The sequence below is a fragment of the Tripterygium wilfordii genome, chromosome 15, assembly GCF_013401445.1.
Source record: "Tripterygium wilfordii isolate XIE 37 chromosome 15, ASM1340144v1, whole genome shotgun sequence".
NCBI lineage: Eukaryota > Viridiplantae > Streptophyta > Magnoliopsida > Celastrales > Celastraceae > Tripterygium > Tripterygium wilfordii.
Window position 1 is genome coordinate 7191782 of NC_052246.1, and position 20846 is coordinate 7212627.

Sequence of the window (20846 nt, forward strand, 5' to 3'; positions counted from 1 at the left end):
TCCGTTCGGGAGCCCGTAATCTCACAAAAAATTCAAAGCCTGTTTTCTTGGACCCATAAGCATGCAAAAAATCCTAAAGCCTATTTCTTGGACCATAAGCCCATAAAAATTCCAACCCAAGCCCAATATAACTAAACCCTAGAAAATATCTAAAAAATAGGACATTTAAATAAATAATAAACAAAAGAAAATCCTTAAGATAGAAAGGTGGTTCCTTTATTAGGGTTTGACAAAAATAAGGAAAGGACAAAAATGTAAGTCTTGAGGGTTTTAGAGAAGGAGAGGTAAATAGGATTTTTGGGGGCATTTTGGGGTTTTTTCGAAATAAAGATAAGTTAAAAGGGGGTGGGAGCCGCAGAAAGAGAAAAGGAAAAAAGGGGGAGAAAGAAAGGTAGCGTGAAAAGAAAAGGGAGAAAAAAAAAAGAGAGTAGGAAAGGTAGCGTGAGAAAAAAAAAGAGAAGAAAAAGGAGAAGAAAAAAGGAGAAAAGAAAGGAGGAGAAGAAGAAAGGAGAAAAGAAAAGGAGGACAGAGGAAGGAAGTGGAGAGAAAACGGTGGGAGGAAAAGAGAGAAGACCCGCCGTCGGATCGAGAAGAGAGGAGCAAAATCAGAAAAGGTAGCCATATGCTTTGATTTACTTCTCTACCATTTTCTTGATTCCACTTTTGTTGTGAACTTATGGTTCAATTTCAGAGCAGTAGGATGCGGGTTCTAGTTTTGTCTCTGGTTTTAATCTTCTAAAAGATGCATTTGTTGTTATTTAGATTTGGTGCTATCTTATGTATGTGTTTTTGATGCCCTGTTTCTTATTTCTCTGGATTCACATTCGTACTCGATGCTCCATGCTGTTGTGATTCTGTTCTTTTTCCGATTTGTTCTTTGATCCATCTTCTGGACCCATATTCTTAGATCCATGCCTCGGTTCCCATTTTGAGACTCTATGTTTGGATTTTGCCTCCTGTATTCCGTGTAAGCATATATTGATCTCTGCATATATATGTGTTTACATGGATGTGTATATATATGTATAGCGTATGTATATACAGGTGTGCAGTGTGTGTATATATATATGCAGTGGGCGTGTGTATATGTGTACAGTGTGTGTATATATATATATTGTGTGTGTGTGTATATGCGTACAGTATGTGTATATGTGTATACTGTGGTATATATCTATGTGTTAGTGTACAGTGTGTATGTATATATATATGTGATGTGTGCGTGTATGCATATATGCTCAATATGTGTGAATATATGAGTTTGTATATAGATACAGGTTTATTATGTACGTGTATATACATTGGTGTATATGTACAGATTTATATATGTATATGTATATGTATATGTATATGTATATGCATTTGGGTATGTATACATACCATTTCATATGTTTATAAGATATGGGTATTTGTACTTAATTTAATTTGAATTTGATATTATATTTGAGTACCCATTTGACCCCATTCTTTGTGTTTGATGTTGGGGCTTGGACCGGGCTTGATCCCACTTGGGCCGAGGGGAATACTTAGAGGATTTGGGTTGGATTGGAGCAATGGGCCTCGCGGGCAATATTGGGTTTTTGTACATTTGTATAAATTTCATTTTTTAATTTTATTATTTGTCATGTATTCTTATAAAATGTAAGTCTTGTAATAGTGTAGCAAAAATAGTGGATGTAAAATAGAAAAGGCATGCATGATATTCTAGGATGTTAGAAGCATATAGAAATTAGGAATTGATTTTGTGAATGATGATTGCATTAGAATGCATGCTTAGGACTTTGATTTTTCACACTATGCCATGATGCTTAGACGTATGCTAGGATTGTTTGAATGCCATGAAAATAAATGCAACGCGTTAGTCATTAGAATTAATCTAAGCCGTCTCACTTTAATAAACACACCAAGATTAATTTACGGAACCATTATGTTTTCTTTGAATACCAAGGAGCCTTCAAGATATTGGGGTTCCATTGGCATTCATCCAAAACATTTGGATTTCGTGGACCCGGAAAGCAAATATGTTTTTAGGGATCAGGAGAATTTATTTAAGGACCCAAAGGGGGTTTAAAGATATTTGGCCCATCCGATGGGCCTTAAATGGATTCTTTCTTTTCTCATAAAGAATATAATTGTGAGTAAGGCCTGAATTGAACATTTTTTTCATCGATCGTGGGCCTTTTTGGTGCATCAACCAAGTTCCCAAAAATCTCTTCTCCAAAACCATCAAAACCCATTCCAATGTTCCTATCTAAATAGCCTTTTTTCCAAATCATCAAAACCATCGAAACCCATTCCAATGTTCCTATCTAAATAGCCTTTTTTCCAAATCATCAAAAACATCAAAACCCACTCCGATATGGATTTTTCATCCGAGACCAAGTAAAACATTTTCGGCCAAGCCGGGAATGGCCATAGTGATCCCGTGCACATTTTTTCCTTCTTTCTTATCAAAACCCATAAAAATAAGATTTTTAAAATCAAATCTTGGTCTAACATTAATGGAACATTTCCATCCATTTGATAATACATGATTTTCCGGGCATATGGAAAACTCATTAATACATTTGGGATATACAATCATTCCTCACATCAAAGTAGAGCCAAATAGGGAAACATTTTTTTTAGGTAACCGTTTTCGGGAGTTGTGGGGTGCCTAACACCTTCCCCATGCTCAATAGACCCCCTTACCCACTTTTTTCGTAGACCAAAATGGATGTCCAATTGCATCCTAAAAATCAATTGGTGGCGACTTCATTGTTGTTCAAGCCGGTTGCTTCAGCTGGCGACTTCACTGGGGAACGAACCCAGAAAGGGAAATGTCTATCTCACCAAGTGGTAGAAGCCTGGAAAAGGACCCACATAATGGAGCGCGGAAGGCTTACTGTAGATTCGGAAGGGAAAGATCGATATGTACAATGGCTCCGAGGAAGGAAGAAAACTATTACCCAGTATGGCAGCTTTACTAGTACGAAGAGGAAGAAGACTATATCTTGTGAAAATGAAAATTTAAGTCTGGAAATACCATCCAATGAGATTAATGAAGTGGTGGACACCCTAATTGAAGAAGAGATAGAAACAAGGCAAAATTCATGGAAAGAGAAGTATAATAGATATAAGAATAAATGCAAAAAGCTGAAGAGGAAGGTCCAGGGAGAGAGGGAAGCCCGAGAAGCGGAAAAATGACAGTTTGATATGTTGAAAAAGAAATTCTTGAAGCTGCAGAAGAAAATGAAGAAAAGAAAAGAGAATGATTTAGCAAAGCATAGCAGGACACAAGTGGAACTCCAAGAAATGCAGGAGCAGATTCGGAAGCTAAATGAAGAGCTCACATCTTGGAAAGAAGACGCTTATCAACTACAATTGCAGATGCATGCAGATAGAGAAGAGCAAAGAAGAATAGAAGCTGAGAAGGATGGATTGATAGAACAGATGAATGAAATGTTTGAAGTGAACCAGCAACAGGTGGAGGGGATCACAACTTTAAAGGAACAGAATGATTATTTTCATTCAATGCTGGAGGAGGTCCAACAAGAGCAGGCAAGTACCAAATTCAAAGTAAGGTTGATGATGAGTCGCTTGATGACCCTGTCAGATTGGGCTGAGGTTTATGAACGACGTCTGCAAAATTTGAGTTCCAACCCTGTTTTGGAAATGCCAGAGCTGACAAAGATATGGGCATTTTTGAAGAATTTGAAAAGTGACTTACAGGAGCTTCAGAAGAGATTAAATGCAGTACAAGCAGGAGGTGCTTTTGTGGTTGAAATTCCGGTTATTCAATTGGACTGAATCTGATGGTTCTCATGTATGCTTTGAATGAATGAAATGAATAAAAGGAGATTCTGCTTTTAATTGTCTTGTCCTATTGCAAAGAATACTTAGGATTTGCACAAATAATAGCCACATACATGCACATTTTGTAAAATAAATGAGAACTAATGTCATTGTTTGTATAATGCAGAGAAAATCATAAATAATCATAGCGCCCAAGAAGCACCATCGACACCCCTATCAGACTCGCCTACAATCAAGAATTATTGAGAATATGGAGCAGGAAACGGGTGAGCATAGTCAGAATCAGGATATAGCTGAACTGAAAGAGCAAATGGCCCTGTTAATGAAGAATATGGCGTTGCTGATGAAAGGAAAGGGAGTAGTTGAAAATTCTGAAATACCAGAGGTTCCTGAGAATCATTTGCACCAAGAAGTACCAATTTACCCACCCGGGTTCACTCCTGTCCGTAACCAATCTTTGCCTGGTTTGCACCAGCATCAATATGTTTCTCAACAGGCAACGACTCAGAACCCAGCTTACATTCATCAAGTTGATCCTCATGGGCATGAGAACCCCTTCCCAGTCGGTGCTGATACCGCGAGAACTTTTATTGGCGGGGTAGTAACTGAGGGAGTTCAGAATGAAGAAAGTAGCTCAATGGATGCTATCAAGAAGTTGGAGAAGAGATTAAGAGCCATGGAGGGTTTCAATACTGTAGGGATGCTAAACCCAGCCAATTTGTGCTTGGTGAAGAATTTGAATGTTCCACATGACTTTGTACTACCAAAATTCAGTTTGTTTGATGGCACTGGAGTCCCTTTTGATCATTTAACGATGTATTGTCGGCGCATGCAGCCATATGCAAGCGATGAGAAAGTGTTGATGCATTATTTCTAAGATAGTCTGACTGGGGCAGCTCAAAGGTGGTTCAATACCCTTAATCCTTCATTAGTAGCTTCGTGGGAGGATTTGGCTGAAATATTTATGAAGCAGTATAAACATAATGAAGAAAAGATCCCTACCATTTACGATCTACAGAACACAACAATGAAAAGTGGGGAAAGCTTTAGGGAATTTGCCCATCGATGGAGGGATTTGGCAGCCCAGATAATTCCACCCCTTTCAGAAAAGGATTTGTTGAACGCTTTCATTGATGCTCTCCAGGAGCCTTATACTTCCAATTTGGCGGGAGGTGGCCATAATAACTTGGCTGATATGATACAAGCAGGTGAACGAGTCGAACGGTGCATGAAGAGAGGTACTCTGTATTATCCCACCCTTGATAAATCAGACCCCGCTAAAGCAAGTAAAGGCAAGAAGGCGAAAGTGCATTCTGTGAATTTTGATTCAAATCCAGCTGTTTATGGTGTGCCTACTTCAGATTATCGCCCTAGAAGCAATGCTCCAAGGATGTCAAGCCCAAGAGCCTACTATAATCATACCCACACCCAAAATCCTTATCCACCCCGGTTCAATACACCATCACCCAATCAATACTCGCAGAACCCAAATACTTACCAAAATTTTCAAAACCCAAACACTTACCAAAATTTTCAAAATCCAAACACTTACCAAAGCCCTCGTCCAAATTTCCAAAACCAAAGACCCAGAAGGCCTGTTGAGCATTTCGATCCTTTACCCATAACTTATGCTGAATGCTTCACGAAACTTCAAGCGCAAGGAGCAGTGGCTCCTGTTCCGGGACGGGTCCATCAACCTCCATATCCCCATTGGTATGATCCTAATGCTACATGCTTATATCATGGGGGTACACCCGGGCACTCAACTGAAGGATGTTTACAATTCAAAAGGATAGTCCAGGGGATGATTGAAGCGAAATGGCTGGATCTTAGTGCAATCAATAAACCAAATGTCAACAACAATCCATTGCCTAATCATGAGAAAGAGGGGGTGAATGCCATTGAAGAATTTCGTGCTACAAAAAGATGGGTATCAGAGATTGCAATGCCGTTGGGCCAGTTGTTTATGGTGTTGAGGAAAGAAGGATTGGTTGAGGAAGTGGCAATGGATACGCCCATTCAACGTGGACTTTTTGATGACGTGAAGACTTGTGAGTTCCACAGAGGACAAAACGGACATGCTATTGAGAATTGTTGTGGCTTTCAAGAGAAGGTACAAGAGTTGATGGATTTGAAGATAATAAAGTTTGAGGTGAAAGGCCAATCAAATGAAGTCAGTGTTATAGGAGGATATTATCAAGGGCCTAGGCCGAACCGTGCTCCGCAATTTGTCTTGCAGTATTATGTGGAAGATGCGCCACCAGTTGGGCCACTCAAACCAAAGATAGATCCTTTGTACAAGGATGACAAGGCTGTGCCATGGAATTATGAGGCTGAAGTTAAAGGAAAGCGAGGAGAAATGGTAGATAATATTTCTGGTGTCAGTGGAGTTACCCGAAGTGGGAGATGTTACACGAGAAATGAGCCAGAAGGGAATCCGGTGGTGGATCTTGAAGCTGAACGTAAAAGAAAAGGGAAAGCAATACCTGAAGTTGAAGGATCAGGTTCTATTCCAGAAGAAGGTCTTTTTGTACGCCCCGAGGAGAAAAAGAAAGTTGTAACTGATGTGGAAGTCCAGGAGTTCCTGAAAATTATTCGACAGAGTGAGTACATGATAGTGGATCAATTGAAGAAAACCCCTGCAAAGATTTCGATCTTGGAGTTGATAATGAGTTCTGAACCGCATCGACAAGTCTTGATGAGAATGTTAAATCAGGCGTATGTATCAGACAAGATTCCTACAGACTCTTTTAATGGCATTGTGGGAAATGTGTTGGCGTCCCATTTATTGTCCTTTACTGAGGATGATATTCCGCCTGAAGGGATGGGGCACAACAAAGCTTTGCATATTTCAGCCATGTGTCGTGGAAAGGAATTAGCAAGTATTTTGGTGGATAATGGGTCATCGCTCAATATTTTACCAAAGGAGACTTTTGAAAAGTTGCCGATTGACAGATCTTATTTAAGACCAGTGCCGATGGTAGTAAGGGCATTCGACGGAACACGTAGAGAGATTATGGGAGAAATTGAAATACCTTTACAGGTTGCAAGCGTAACTTTCAATGTACCATTTGTGGTAATGGATATCTCACCAACTTACAGTTGCCTGTTGGGACGACCTTGGATTCACACTGCAGGAGCCGTTCCCTCATCGTTGCATCAGATGCTCAAGTTTGTCCATGATGGAAGAGTTTATATAGTAAAGGGCCAGTCAGAATGGATGGTTGCTAGTTTGTCTAATAGTTCTCCTATTGATGCTCCGGCAGAGGGGGTTGAGAGTTCATTCCAATCTTTTGAAATTGCTAGTGCTAGCTATGTGAAGGAAGGACTCTCTCCCTTAAAGCCACAAGTATCCAAGGTTACGAAGAATGTGGCAAAATTTATGTTGAAAAAAGGGTTTCGCCCGGGAGAAGGACTTGGTAAGAATCGACAAGGAATTAAGAAGCCAGTAGAAATGGTGAAACATCCAGAACGTTGGGGCTTGGGTTATAAGCCAACTAGGGTTGATCGGAACCGTGCGCAGGCAGAAAAACAGGCAAAGAGGTTTGCTCGTCTGGAAGGAAAGGAGCTGGAAGTCGAAAAGAAATCGATTCCTTGGCTTTATGACAGTTTTGTGTATGGAGGGATGCAGAACAAGATAAGTTTGGCTGATACTGGGGCAGTTTTTGGAAAACTGCCAGTTGAAAAATCGACTGATGAAATTGGGGCAATTTTGGCAAATATGTGTGATCAGTTTGAAGATTTCCAAGTTGCTGTGGTGGAAAAGGAACAGAGTTCGGCTGCTAGACCTTGCTTTGTCATCTCGCGTCCTTCAAATTTCAAATTAGGCAACTGGACCAGTCTGGAGCTCCCAGTATCTCTCAAGAACTTGCAAGAGTAATCCCGAGTGCACTACCATCGTGGGCCCAGCTCACGGCCTTCGTTTGGGTCTTTTGTAATGAGCATGCTTTACTTTGCTTTCAATAAATTTTATAGTATGGCGATTGCATGTTCTATCTTTGTACATATTCTCTTTTCCATGAAATGAGAGTCTTTTGATAGTTATCCATATTCATGTTTCTTCATTCCCATTTGAGTTTTTCTTCTCCATTCTCAAAGCTATTTTATTCACTTCTTCAACAGGATTGAAAATGATGATAACGAAGATGACGAACTTAATGAACCAGATTTTGATGCACCCATTAGCAATGTTGAATCTGACTATGAAATAGAGGAAGAAATTGAGATTTTACCTGAAATGTTAAGACAAGTCAATCAAGAGGAGAAAATAATACAGCCACATCAAGAGGTAACAGAAGTTGTTAATTTGGGAACTGAAACGGAGAAAAAGGAGGTTAAGGTAGGAGCTGCCTTCGAAGGAGAAAACAAGAAGAAATTGATAGATTTATTGCATAATTACCAGGATGTCTTTGCATGGTCTTATCAGGATATGCCCGGTCTTGATACAAGTATAGTTGTTCACAAGTTGCCATTAATTCCAGAATGTACTCCAGTGAAACAAAAGTTGAGGAGATTAAAGGCAGATATGCTTTTGAAAATAAGAGATGAAGTGAAGAAGCAGTTTGACGCTGGTTTTTTAGCAATGGCTAGATACCCTGAATGGGTGGCAAATATTGTACCTGTTCCCAAGAAGGATGGTAAGGTTCGGATGTGTGTCGATTACAGAGATCTCAATCGTGCAAGCCCGAAGGATAATTTTCCTCTTCCCCATATCGACGTTTTGGTGGATAATACGGCTAGACATTCAACTTTCTCTTTCATGGATGGATTTTCGGGTTACAATCAGATCAAGATGGCGCCAGAGGATCGTGAGAAAACGACTTTTATTACCCTCTGGGGAACCTTTTGCTATAAAGTCATGCCGTTTGGTCTGAAGAATGCCGGTGCTACTTATCAACGAGCCATGGTCACTTTGTTTCATGACATGATGCATAGAGAAGTTGAAGTATATGTCGATGATATGATAGCAAAATCCAAAGAAGGTGAAGATCATATTGTGAATCTTCAGAAGTTGTTTGATCGATTAAGGAAGCATCAATTGAAGTTGAATCCAGCTAAGTGCACATTTGGGGCAACCTCGGGGAAATTGTTAGGTTTTATTGTAAGCAGGAAAGGAATTGAGGTAGATCCTGATAAAGTGAAGGCGATCTTGGAGATGCCACCCCCTCGGACAGAAAAGGAAGTTAGGGGTTTCTTGGGAAGATTGAATTACGTTGCCAGATTCATTTCACAGTTGACAGCTACTTGTGAACCTATCTTTAAATTGTTGCGTAAGAGTAACTCTACTGAGTGGAACGAAGATTGTCAGATTGCATTCGAAAAGATCAAGAAATACTTGAAAAGTCCTCCAGTGTTGATGCCTCCTGTGGCTGGCAGGCCGCTTATTCTTTATTTGACTGTCTCGGATAGTTCGATGGGATGTGTGCTTGGACAGCATGATTCATCAGGAAGGATAGAGCATGCCATTTATTACTTAAGCAAGAAGTTTACTAGTTGTGAAGCAAATTATTCGATGTTGGAGAAAACGTGTTGCTCTTTGGTTTGGGCTGCACACCGGCTTAGACAATACATGCTTTATCATACGACGTGGTTGATTTCCAGGATGGATCCTATCAAATACATTTTTGAGAAACCTTCTCTTTCAGGGAGGATAGCTAAATGGCAGATGTTGTTATCAGAATATGATATTTTGTATGTTACACAGAAGGCAATCAAAGGGAGTGCAATAGCAGATTATTTGGCAGATGGAGCAATTGATGATACTCAGTCTATGGATTTGAAGTTTCCAGATATTGATGTCATGACTGTGTCGATAGAAGAGGGGAATCAGAAGGATTTGGCAAAATGGATTATGTTGTTCGATGGGGCTTCTAATATCATGGGATGTGGAATTGGTGTAGTGTTAATATCACCTGATGAGAATATTATCCCGTTTACAGCTAAGTTGTATTTCGAATGTACTAACAATGTGGCTGAGTATGAAGCATGTACGATGGGAATTCAAGCTGCTATCGATATGGGGATTAGGAGGCTACAGGTCTATGGTGACTCACAGTTGGTGATTAGGCAATTGAATGATGAGTGGGAAACTAAAGATGACAAGCTCATTCCATATTACCAACATATCAAAAAGTTAGTTAAGTTTTTTGATTGGATTGAGTTTGATCATATCCCAAGAGAGGAGAATCAAATAGCGGATGCTTTGGCGACTTTGGCGGCAATGTTTGATGTAGACCCAAAAGGGGAAGTGCAGCTAATTAAAATTGAGAAACGAGAAGTTCGAGGTTACTGTTCAAATTTAGAGGGAGAGCCTGATGGTAAACCGTGGTATCATGATATTCAACAGTACATTGAAAAGAAAGAATATCCATCAGGGGCATCAGAGAATGATAAGCGCACCATCAGGAGATTGGCAGGATCTTTCTTCTTGAATGGAAATGTTCTTTATAAAAGGAATGATGGGGTAGTTTTCTTGCGTTGTGTCGATATGACGGAGGCTAAACTAATTATGGAGGAAATTCATGGAGGAATATGTGGGACTCATTCCAGCGGATATGCAATGGCACGGAAGATTATACGTGCAGGGTATTATTGGTTAACCATGGAGAGGGATTGCATAAGTTATGCAAACCGATGCCATAAGTGCCAGATTTATGCAGACAGGACACATGTTTCGGTTAATCCATTACATGTGTTGACGTCACCATGGCCTTTCTCGATGTGGGGATTAGATGTCATCGGTCCAATTGAGCCAAAGGCTTCTAATGGGCATCGTTTCATTTTGGTTGCTATTGATTATTTTACCAAGTGGGTGGAGGCTGCTTCATATTCTAATGTGACGAGTAGCGTGGTTGTTCGGTTTTTGAGGAAAGAGATTGTTTGTCGATATGGAGTCCCAGAAAGAATTATCACTGATAATGGCACGAATTTCAACAGTAAAATGGTGAAGGATTTTTGTGACCAATTTAAAATTTATCACCATAATTCGACTCCTTATCGTCCGAAGATGAATGGGGCTGTCGAAGCGGCGAATAAGAATATCAAGAAGATCATTGGGAAGATGACAGAGAATTACAAAGATTGGCATGAGAAGATCCCTTTTGCTCTATATGGTTATCGGACCTCAATACGGACATCTACCGGGGAGACACCTTTCTCCTTGGTGTATGGCATGGAAGCGGTTTTGCCTATCGAAGTGGAGATTCCATCCCTTCGAGTAGTTCTGGAGGCAGGATTGGAAGAATCAGAATGGACTCGAATGCGATATGAACAGTTGAATTTGATTGAAGAACGAAGATTACGAGCAATTTGTAAAGGGCAATTGTATCAAAGAAGATTGATGAAAGCACATAATAAGAAAGTTCGACCTCGCAGTTTCAGGGAGGGAGAGTTAGTGTTGAAGATGATTTTGCCACCTCAAAAGGATCACCGAGGGAAGTGGACACCGAACTATGAGGGACCATATGTGGTGAAAAAAGCTTTTGAAGGGGGTGCATTAATTTTGACAAGAATGGATGGAGAAGAATTGTCTAATCCGGTGAATGCAGACGCCATCAAAAAGTATTACCCATAGAAAAAAAAAAAAAAAAAAAAAAAAAAACTCGCTAGATTGAAAACCCGAAAGGGCGATCTAGGCAAAATTAGAGTTAAAAAGCTCGCTAGATTGAAAACCCGAAAGGGCGGTCTAGGCAAAAATTAGAGCCATAAAAATCCCGCTGGAGTGAAAACCCCTCGTGGGCGCTTCAGGCAAAAGTTAGGGAAAATATTAAAGTCTCTACTAAAGTGAAAACCCTTCCTGGGAGCTTCAAATAATATTGAGATCAGAAAGGGGTGGTGAAAACAACTAAGGGGAAGGTGGCAGAGGCCTTTCGAGGATTTGAGATGAATATAAGGAAATACAATGAATGACAGATAGCGAGGCTGTACAAAGGTGAATTGGTTATGTTCGGGGGTATGCATGATGAGTCCATGAAGGAGAAGATTGATATGAAAGTAGTCAGATTCAATAATTGCAAAATGGGGGCACACAAAACTGGGGCAGTTTTGTGCGGTATCAAAGTTATCTCATATCCTATAAAACTTTCAGCTATTTCCTTTATTTCTAACCCTCTTGAATCATATATATAATTGATCAGTTTCTCCTGTTATCTATCTATTCTAAATAAAATTCTCTGAGGTTATTCAGTTCATTCCCAAATTCCTTATTCATTGCTTGTGTTCTTCACGATTTTATTGCTTATATATCTTGCCTTCAGAAATCTCGTGTAGTACATTGCCATACTATTGAATTTATTTGGAAGTTAAGTGAAGTAATAAAAGAATCATGACAAGTGCATTAGGACATTGTTCTTAGCAGGAACCTGTGAGATTTTGGTGTTCTTGACTGTAAAGGAGCTAAAAGAAATTAAATGACGCTAAAAGGCATGGTGGAGCCGAAGAGATTTTGGTGTTCTTGAATGAAAAGGAGCTAAAAGAAATTAAATGGTGCTAAAAGGCATGGTGGAGCCTGAGAGATTGTGGTGTTCTTAATTTTAAGAGAGTTAAAAGAAATTAAATGACGTTAAAAGACATAGTGGGGCCCAAGAGATTCTGGAGCCGAAAAGCTTTGGTTTGACATCAAAGGTATGTCGGATTTGATGGAAATAAGATGGAAGCAGCAAATCGATGGAAAGACCAGACAAAAAGAGGATGAAAGATACAAGCATAAGCGTAACATGACAGATTGAAGATAGGGTGGAATCAAAAGATGCAGTCTTCTCATGATGGATGATTGTAGGATGATAGGGGTGATGGTGCTTACGACAATTAACCAAAATCAAATTTCAAAATGATAAGAATAAAAGAAAATACAATTTTCTTCATGCATTCATACATTCAGGGATATTTTCTTGCATAAATTCAAACAAACATTTTTGGCCAAGCCGGGAATGGCCTTGTGATACCGGGCCCTTTATTTTTCTGCACCAATATTCGGCCAAGCCAGGAATGGCCTTGTGATCCCGTGCCCTTTATTTTTCTGCACAAACATTTGGCCAAGCCGGGAATGGCCTTGTGATCCCATGCCCTTTATTTTTCTACACCAACATTTGGCCAAGCCGGGAATGGCCTTGTGATCCCGTGCCCTTTATTTTTCTGCACAAACATTTGGCCAAGCCGGGAATGGCCTTGTGATCCCGTGCCCTCTATTTTTCTGCACAAACATTTGGCCAAGCCGGGAATGGCCTTGTGATCCCGTGCCCTCTATTTTTCTGCACCAACATTTGGCCAAGCCGGGAATGGCCTTGTGATCCCGTGCCCTTTATTTTCTTGCACAAACAGTTGGCCAAGCCGGGAATGGCCACAGTGATCCCACGTATTTCAGTTCCCGTACGAAACCCGGTTGACTACACCTTTGTTTGCCTTTTATTTCATAAAAGACATACAAAGGGGGGCAGCTGTAGTACCCGGTTTTCGTCCGGCCCCAAAAAGAAAAAAAATTAATTAAAAAATTAAAAATTAAAACTTAAAAAAAAATTTAAAATTACAATAATAATAATAATAAATCAAAAGTCCGTTCGGGAGCCCGTAATCTCACAAAAAATTCAAAGCCTGTTTTCTTGGACCCATAAGCATGCAAAAAATCCTAAAGCCTATTTCTTGGACCATAAGCCCATAAAAATTCCAACCCAAGCCCAATATAACTAAACCCTAGAAAATATCTAAAAAATAGGACATTTAAATAAATAATAAACAAAAGAAAATCCTTAAGAGAGAAAGGTGGTTCCTTTATTAGGGTTTCACAAAAATAAGGAAAGGACAAAAATGTAAGTCTTGAGGGTTTTAGAGAAGGAGAGGTAAATAGGATTTTTGGGGGAGAAAGAAAGGTAGCGTGAAAAGAAAAGGGAGAAAAAAAAAAGAGAGTAGGAAAGGTAGCGTGAGAAAAAAAAAGAGAAGAAAAAGGAGAAGAAAAAAGGAGAAAAGAAAGGAGGAGAAGAAGAAAGGAGAAAAGAAAAGGAGGACAGAGGAAGGAAGTGGAGAGAAAACGGTGGGAGGAAAAGAGAGAAGACCCGCCGTCGGATCGAGAAGAGAGGAGCAAAATCGGAAAAGGTAGCCATATGCTTTGATTTACTTCTCTACCATTTTCTTGATTCCACTTTTGTTGTGAACTTATGGTTCAATTTCAGAGCAGTAGGATGCGGGTTCTAGTTTTGTCTCTGGTTTTAATCTTCTAAAAGATGCATTTGTTGTTGTTTAGATTTGGTGCTATCTTATGTATGTGTTTTTGATGCCCTGTTTCTTATTTCTCTGGATTCACATTCGTACTCGATGCTCCATGCTGTTGTGATTCTGTTCTTTTTCCGATTTGTTCTTTGATCCATCTTCTGGACCCATATTCTTAGATCCATGCCTCGGTTCCCATTTTGAGACTCTATGTTTGGATTTTGCCTCCTGTATTCCGTGTAAGCATATATTGATCTCTGCATATATATGTGTTTACATGGATGTGTATATATATGTATAGCGTATGTATATACAGGTGTGCAGTGTGTGTGTATATATATATGCAGTGGGCGTGTGTATATGTGTACAGTGTGTGTATATATATATATTGTGTGTGTGTGTATATGCGTACAGTATGTGTATATGTGTATACTGTGGTATATATCTATGTGTTAGTGTACAGTGTGTATGTATATATATATGTGATGTGTGCGTGTATGCATATATGCTCAATATGTGTGAATATATGAGTTTGTATATAGATACAGGTTTATTATGTACGTGTATATACATTGGTGTATATGTACAGATTTATATATGTATATGTATATGTATATGCATTTGGGTATGTATACATACCATTTCATATGTTTATAAGATATGGGTATTTGTACTTAATTTAATTTGAATTTGATATTATATTTGAGTACCCATTTGACCCCATTCTTTGTGTTTGATGTTGGGGCTTGGACCGGGCTTGATCCCACTTGGGCCGAGGGGAATACTTAGAGGATTTGGGTTGGATTGGAGCAATGGGCCTCGCGGGCAATATTGGGTTTTTGTACATTTGTATAAATTTCATTTTTTAATTTTATTATTTGTCATGTATTCTTATAAAATGTAAGTCTTGTAATAGTGTAGCAAAAATAGTGGATGTAAAATAGAAAAGGCATGCATGATATTCTAGGATGTTAGAAGCATATAGAAATTAGGAATTGATTTTGTGAATGATGATTGCATTAGAATGCATGCTTAGGACTTTGATTTTTCACACTATGCCATGATGCTTAGACGTATGCTAGGATTGTTTGAATGCCATGAAAATAAATGCAACGCGTTAGTCATTAGAATTAATCTAAGCCGTCTCACTTTAATAAACACACCAAGATTAATTTACGGAACCATTATGTTTTCTTTGAATACCAAGGAGCCTTCAAGATATTGGGGTTCCATTGGCATTCATCCAAAACATTTGGATTTCGTGGACCCGGAAAGCAAATATGTTTTTAGGGATCAGGAGAATTTATTTAAGGACCCAAAGGGGGTTTAAAGATATTTGGCCCATCCGATGGGCCTTAAATGGATTCTTTCTTTTCTCATAAAGAATATAATTGTGAGTAAGGCCTGAATTGAACATTTTTTTCATCGATCGTGGGCCTTTTTGGTGCATCAACCAAGTTCCCAAAAATCTCTTCTCCAAAACCATCAAAACCCATTCCAATGTTCCTATCTAAATAGCCTTTTTTCCAAATCATCAAAACCATCGAAACCCATTCCAATGTTCCTATCTAAATAGCCTTTTTTTCCAAATCATCAAAAACATCAAAACCCACTCCGATATGGATTTTTCATCCAAGACCAAGTAAAACATTTTCGGCCAAGCCGGGAATGGCCATAGTGATCCCGTGCACATTTTTTCCTTCTTTCTTATCAAAACCCATAAAAATAAGATTTTTAAAATCAAATCTTGGTCTAACATTAATGGAACATTTCCATCCATTTGATAATACATGATTTTCCGGGCATATGGAAAACTCATTAATACATTTGGGATATACAATCATTCCTCACATCAAAGTAGAGCCAAATAGGGAAACATTTTTTTTAGGTAACCGTTTTCGGGAGTTGTGGGGTGCCTAACACCTTCCCCATGCTCAATAGACCCCCTTACCCACTTTTTTCGTAGACCAAAATGGATGTCCAATTGCATCCTAAAAATCAATTGGTGGCGACTTCATTGTTGTTCAAGCCGGTTGCTTCAGTAATGTGTGGAAGTTGCTTAATGTTAGACATACTACACGCTTGACATAGAATTTGATTGTCGTGGGTCAGTTAGATAGAGAAGGATGTGCGATTAAATTCTCTGATCGTAGTTGGAAGGTTACAAAGGGAGCCTTGGTAGTGGCTCATGGTGAGATGTCAGGTACACTTTATGTGACCCCGAATTTGAGGAATTCGATGAACACTGTGGAAACAAAGACGATGCTAATATTGGCACCGTAGACTTGGGCATATCAGTGAGAAGGGGATGAATGTTTTACAGTCCAAGGGCAAGTTGCAGGGTGTGAAGTCACTAAAGATCGGACTTTGTGAAGACTGTATCTTTGGGAAGCACGAGGTTGTCAATTTGTCAAAAACAGGCAGGGCACCCAAGACTACCAAGTTGGAGCTGGTTTATATTGATGTGTGAGGACCTTCATCAGTTTAATCTTTGTAGGTTCCCCTATCCTTGATTTCCTTTGCATTTGAACTTTAACGTTTGTTAGTAGGATAAGTCTCATTTTTCCAACGTGATGTGTCAGACTGATCTTGCATGTCGCATGACCCCACATGCCATGTTGACATGCTGACTTGACTTGATTTATTTTATTTATCCATAGGTACTATGTGACTTTTATTGATGATGCCATAAGAAAAGTGTGGGTTTATTTTCTGAAGAACAATCAAATGTCTTTAATTCCTTCAAGAAGTGGAAAGTTTTGGTAAAAAATGAGACAGGTTTGAAGGTCAAGTATTTGAGGTATGATAATGGAGATGAGTACACTGACAATAATTTTTGTGAGTTTTGCACAACTACTGGGATTAGGATGGAGAAGACCATTCTTGGAACTCGACAACAGAATGGAGTGGCTAAGCGTATGAACAGGACTCTGAATGAGTGCCCAAGAAGTATCCGAATATATGAAGGGTTGCCAAACATGATGTGGGCTGATGCGATTAATACTACTACTTATTTCATTAATCGTGGACCGTCAATTCCAATTGGAGAGCTCCTAGTTGAGGAGTAGTGGAGTGGCAAGAATATATATCTATCGCATTTAAGAGTCTTTGGCTACATGGAATATGCACATATTAAGTGTGGAGTGATAAGCAAGTTGGATCATAAGTCCCAAAAGTGTATATTAATTTACGAAGGTGATGCAAAACAAAAGGTTTCTAAGGAGTAAGAATGTCACCTTCAATGAGGAGGTGATACACAAAAATGGGGAAGCAACAGTCCCTGATGAGACAAGTCCTAAAGATGAAGATAAATAGTTTGGAAGTCTAGATGATCTTGGCGATAGTGATGTGATCAATAGGAAACAAGAAGGGCTAAAAGTTAATTCTTCGCAAGATGCTCCTGAAGACACCAACTTTGAAGAAACGGTTTCTGTTCCTGAAGTTGAGCCAAGTACACCTACTTTGAGAAGGTCTACTAGAGAAAAAAGAGCACCGATAAGGTATTATCCCTCCCTACATTACATATTGTTGACTGATTGTGGTGAACCTGAGTGTTATCAGAAAATAGTGGATCATGAAGAATCTGTCAAGTGGGAGATAGCCATGCAAGATGAAATAGATTATCTCATATCCAATCACACATAGAGATTGGAAAGCCTACCTATGGATAAAAGGGCGCTGCATAACAAGTGGGTCTATAGGATCAAACAATAAGCTGATGGGAGCAAAAGATACAAGGCAAGACTAGTGGTAAAGGGCTTTCAACATAAAGAGGGCATAGACTACACAAAAATTATTTAACCAATTGTGAAACCACAATCCGACTAGTGTTGAGTATGGTGGCAGCGGAAAATCTATATTTGGAGCAGCTAGACATAAAGATTACTTTTCTCCATGGGGATTTGGAGAAGGATATTTATATGAGGCAGCCACAGGGCTTTGTAGCACTAAGAAATGAGTCTTTGGTATGAAAACTGGATATGAGCTTGTATGGCGTGGAACAATAAGTTTGACTTGTACATGCGCGAGTGTGGCTACACAAGATGCCATGCAGATCACTATTGTTATTTCAGAAGGTTTTCCAACTCTTACATCTTACTTCTACTTTAAATGGATGATATGTTGGTGGTAGCGGCTGATTTGAATGAGATTAAAAAGCTGAAGAAACTATTGTTAAACAAGTTCTTGATGAAGAATCTGGGTGAAAAGGTTCAACTTGGAATATGCTAAGTCAATTAGCACACCATCGACACCTCACTTTAAATGATCCAAGTTTCTTGCGCCTAAGACCGAGGAAGAGAAGATATACATAGAGAATGTGCCTTATACTTCTGTCATTGGGAGTCTTATGTATGGTATGGTATGTACTAGGCCTGATATTGCACATGCAGTGGGAGTAGTTAGCTAATACATGAGTAATCCTGGAAAATAGCATTGGGAGGCGGTGAAGTGGGTATTAAGGTATTTTCATGGTAAAACCAGTACGGCCCTATGTTTTGGGGTTGAAAAGGTGCAGTTACAAGGTTTTGTTGATGTAGACCTAAGTGGTGACATAGATGACAATAGGAGTACAACGGGTTTTGTGTATACTAAAGGAGGTATTATTGTTTGTTGGGCTTCCAAGTTACAAAAGATAGCTGCTCTTTCGACTGTAGAGGTAGACTATGTGGCTCATATAGAGGGTGCGAAGGAGTTGATATAGCTTAATTATTTCTATGAGGAATTGGGTCAAAAGCAAGTTAATGGTATTTTGTATGTTGATAGTCAGAGTGCTATTCACTTGGCTAAGAACCCTACATTTCATTTGAGGATGAAGCATATTCAATTGAGGTATCACTCTATATGATCTATGTTGGAACATGGAACATTGAGACTACGTAAGATTCTTGAGAGTAAAAACTCAGTTGATATGTTTATCAATGTTGTAACTGTTGATAAGCTGAAACTGTGCAAAGCTTCAGTTTGTCTCCGAGATTGAACAAGGAGATGGAGTTGCTGATGGGCGTTTGCTAGGAGCATGGAGGTTCTAATTTTTTGGGTGAATTAGCTCCAAGTGGGAGATTGTTGAGTTGAAGGCTAATTCCGCGTTCTTGATACTGCTATTTTTTAAGTTGTCACCTGGACTGATGTTTTTGTGTCTGGATAGCTTTGATGGAGAATTGGCAGATTACCCTTATTGGATAGTCTTTCTCTAGGAAGCTTGAGTAATATTGCCCTTACTAGATTCTCTTCCTGAAGTTCTATTTAGAAACATATAAATAGATGTTTCTTTTAGTGTTTTTAATTAATTTTAATTGTTTTATTCCTCTAGAAAGGGTTAGCAACAAAGTGGACATAGCCTGTTAGATCAAATTGATCAGGTAAACCACTATAAATCTCTATGTCTCTTTTATCTTTGTTCTTGCTTGATTCGTGATTGTGATTTGGGTTTCTGAGGATTATCTGACATTGAAGTTAGTTCTAGTCTCTATTATTCCTGCTGAATTTAATTTGGGAGAGGGTTAAAACTTCAAGTAGCCTTTTCGTGGGCTTAAGTGACTTGAGCCATGGCTCAGTTGTTGGGCCCATAAAGAACAAATCCGGGAGGGTAATTTGATGTATTCACGCGAATTGGAATCCCAAAGCGGATGATATAGTTGGTTGTTTGGGGTCTTGGTTTCTGACATGGTATCAGAGCAATTTGATCCAGTTAGACATGACCTCTAGTCCACTTGTTGGGCCTGACATTATCTAGCCCTCAAGTGCGGGGAGTGTTAAAAGTCCCACATCGATAAAAAGATGTGTGGTATTCCTCTTTATAAGGACAAACCCACCCTTAAAAATCAACTAGTCCCCATAATAAGGACAAAGCCGTGAGGGTAATCCGATGCATCCATAGTGTATCGAAATCCCAAAGCGGATAATATAGTTGTGTGATAGGACCCAATCTCCGATTTCCAACTATGCCTCTTCACGGGCTTAAATGACTTGAGCTAAGGCTCAGTTGCTGGGCCTATGAATGACAAACCTGTGAAAGTAATCTAATGTATTCACGGGAATCATAACCCCAAAGCAGACAATATAGTTGATTGTTTGGGGTATGGATTTCTGACAGAGAGAGGTCTTTTAAAAAGATGCAAGAGGAGGCTCGAGAACTTGGTGGAGGGGATTATGAAAAGGCTATTATGATAAGAACATTTTTTATCATAGTCCTTTGAAGGTATTGTTCTTGGTTCTTTAATTAGAATTAATTATGTTAAAGTGACAATTTGTTAAGTCACTGTTAGTGAACTGCCGTTAAGTCCTTTGTCTAGTGATTGCTCTGTTAATGCTCTATTAAGTCAGTTGATATAAATAGTTCAAGGAGCATAGGTTGTAATTAGTTTTTGAGATATCAATAAAATCAGTTATTTCTTCTACAATCTTCCATTGCCTTCTTCCCTGTATTAGGTCAAGGTAGAAAAGAGTTATCCCTTGGTATCGAAGCTAGAAGAAGGCTTTGGTAGAAAGAAATGAAATGATATCTATGTTAAGGAAAAAATTGTATTTGGCTCAAGATAGAAAGAAGCACCAAGTTGACAAAAAGATAACTGAGAAAGAAATTTAATGTGGGGGACTCGGTACATATTAAACTGATTCTATATCAATATCCTTCCCTCACTGCTTATTCTTTTAATAAACTTCTTCCTAAGTACTTTGGCCCATTATGAAGTAATGGAAAGAATTGAAAAGACAGCTTACAGACTGAACCTCCAACTACCAGAATACATCCTGTTTTCCATGTAAATAATCTCAAAAAACATCTAGGACCATCCATTACTCGACTTGACATATTGACTAAAATATCAAAACAAGGGTTGATTCAACAGATGCCA

At 39.0% G+C, this 20846-nt stretch overlaps 1 protein-coding gene across 1 annotated transcript; it reads left to right on the top strand.

The window, feature by feature from the left end:
• Positions 1–8029: 8029 nt before the first annotated feature.
• On the top strand, positions 8030–16275 carry LOC119979836. The gene is made up of 3 exons (XM_038822464.1): positions 8030–10109; positions 10155–11353; positions 16084–16275. The coding sequence occupies exons 1-3, from the start codon at positions 8030–8032 to the stop codon at positions 16273–16275; spliced, it is 3471 nt and encodes a 1156-aa protein (XP_038678392.1).
• The last annotated feature ends 4571 nt before the right edge of the window (positions 16276–20846 follow it).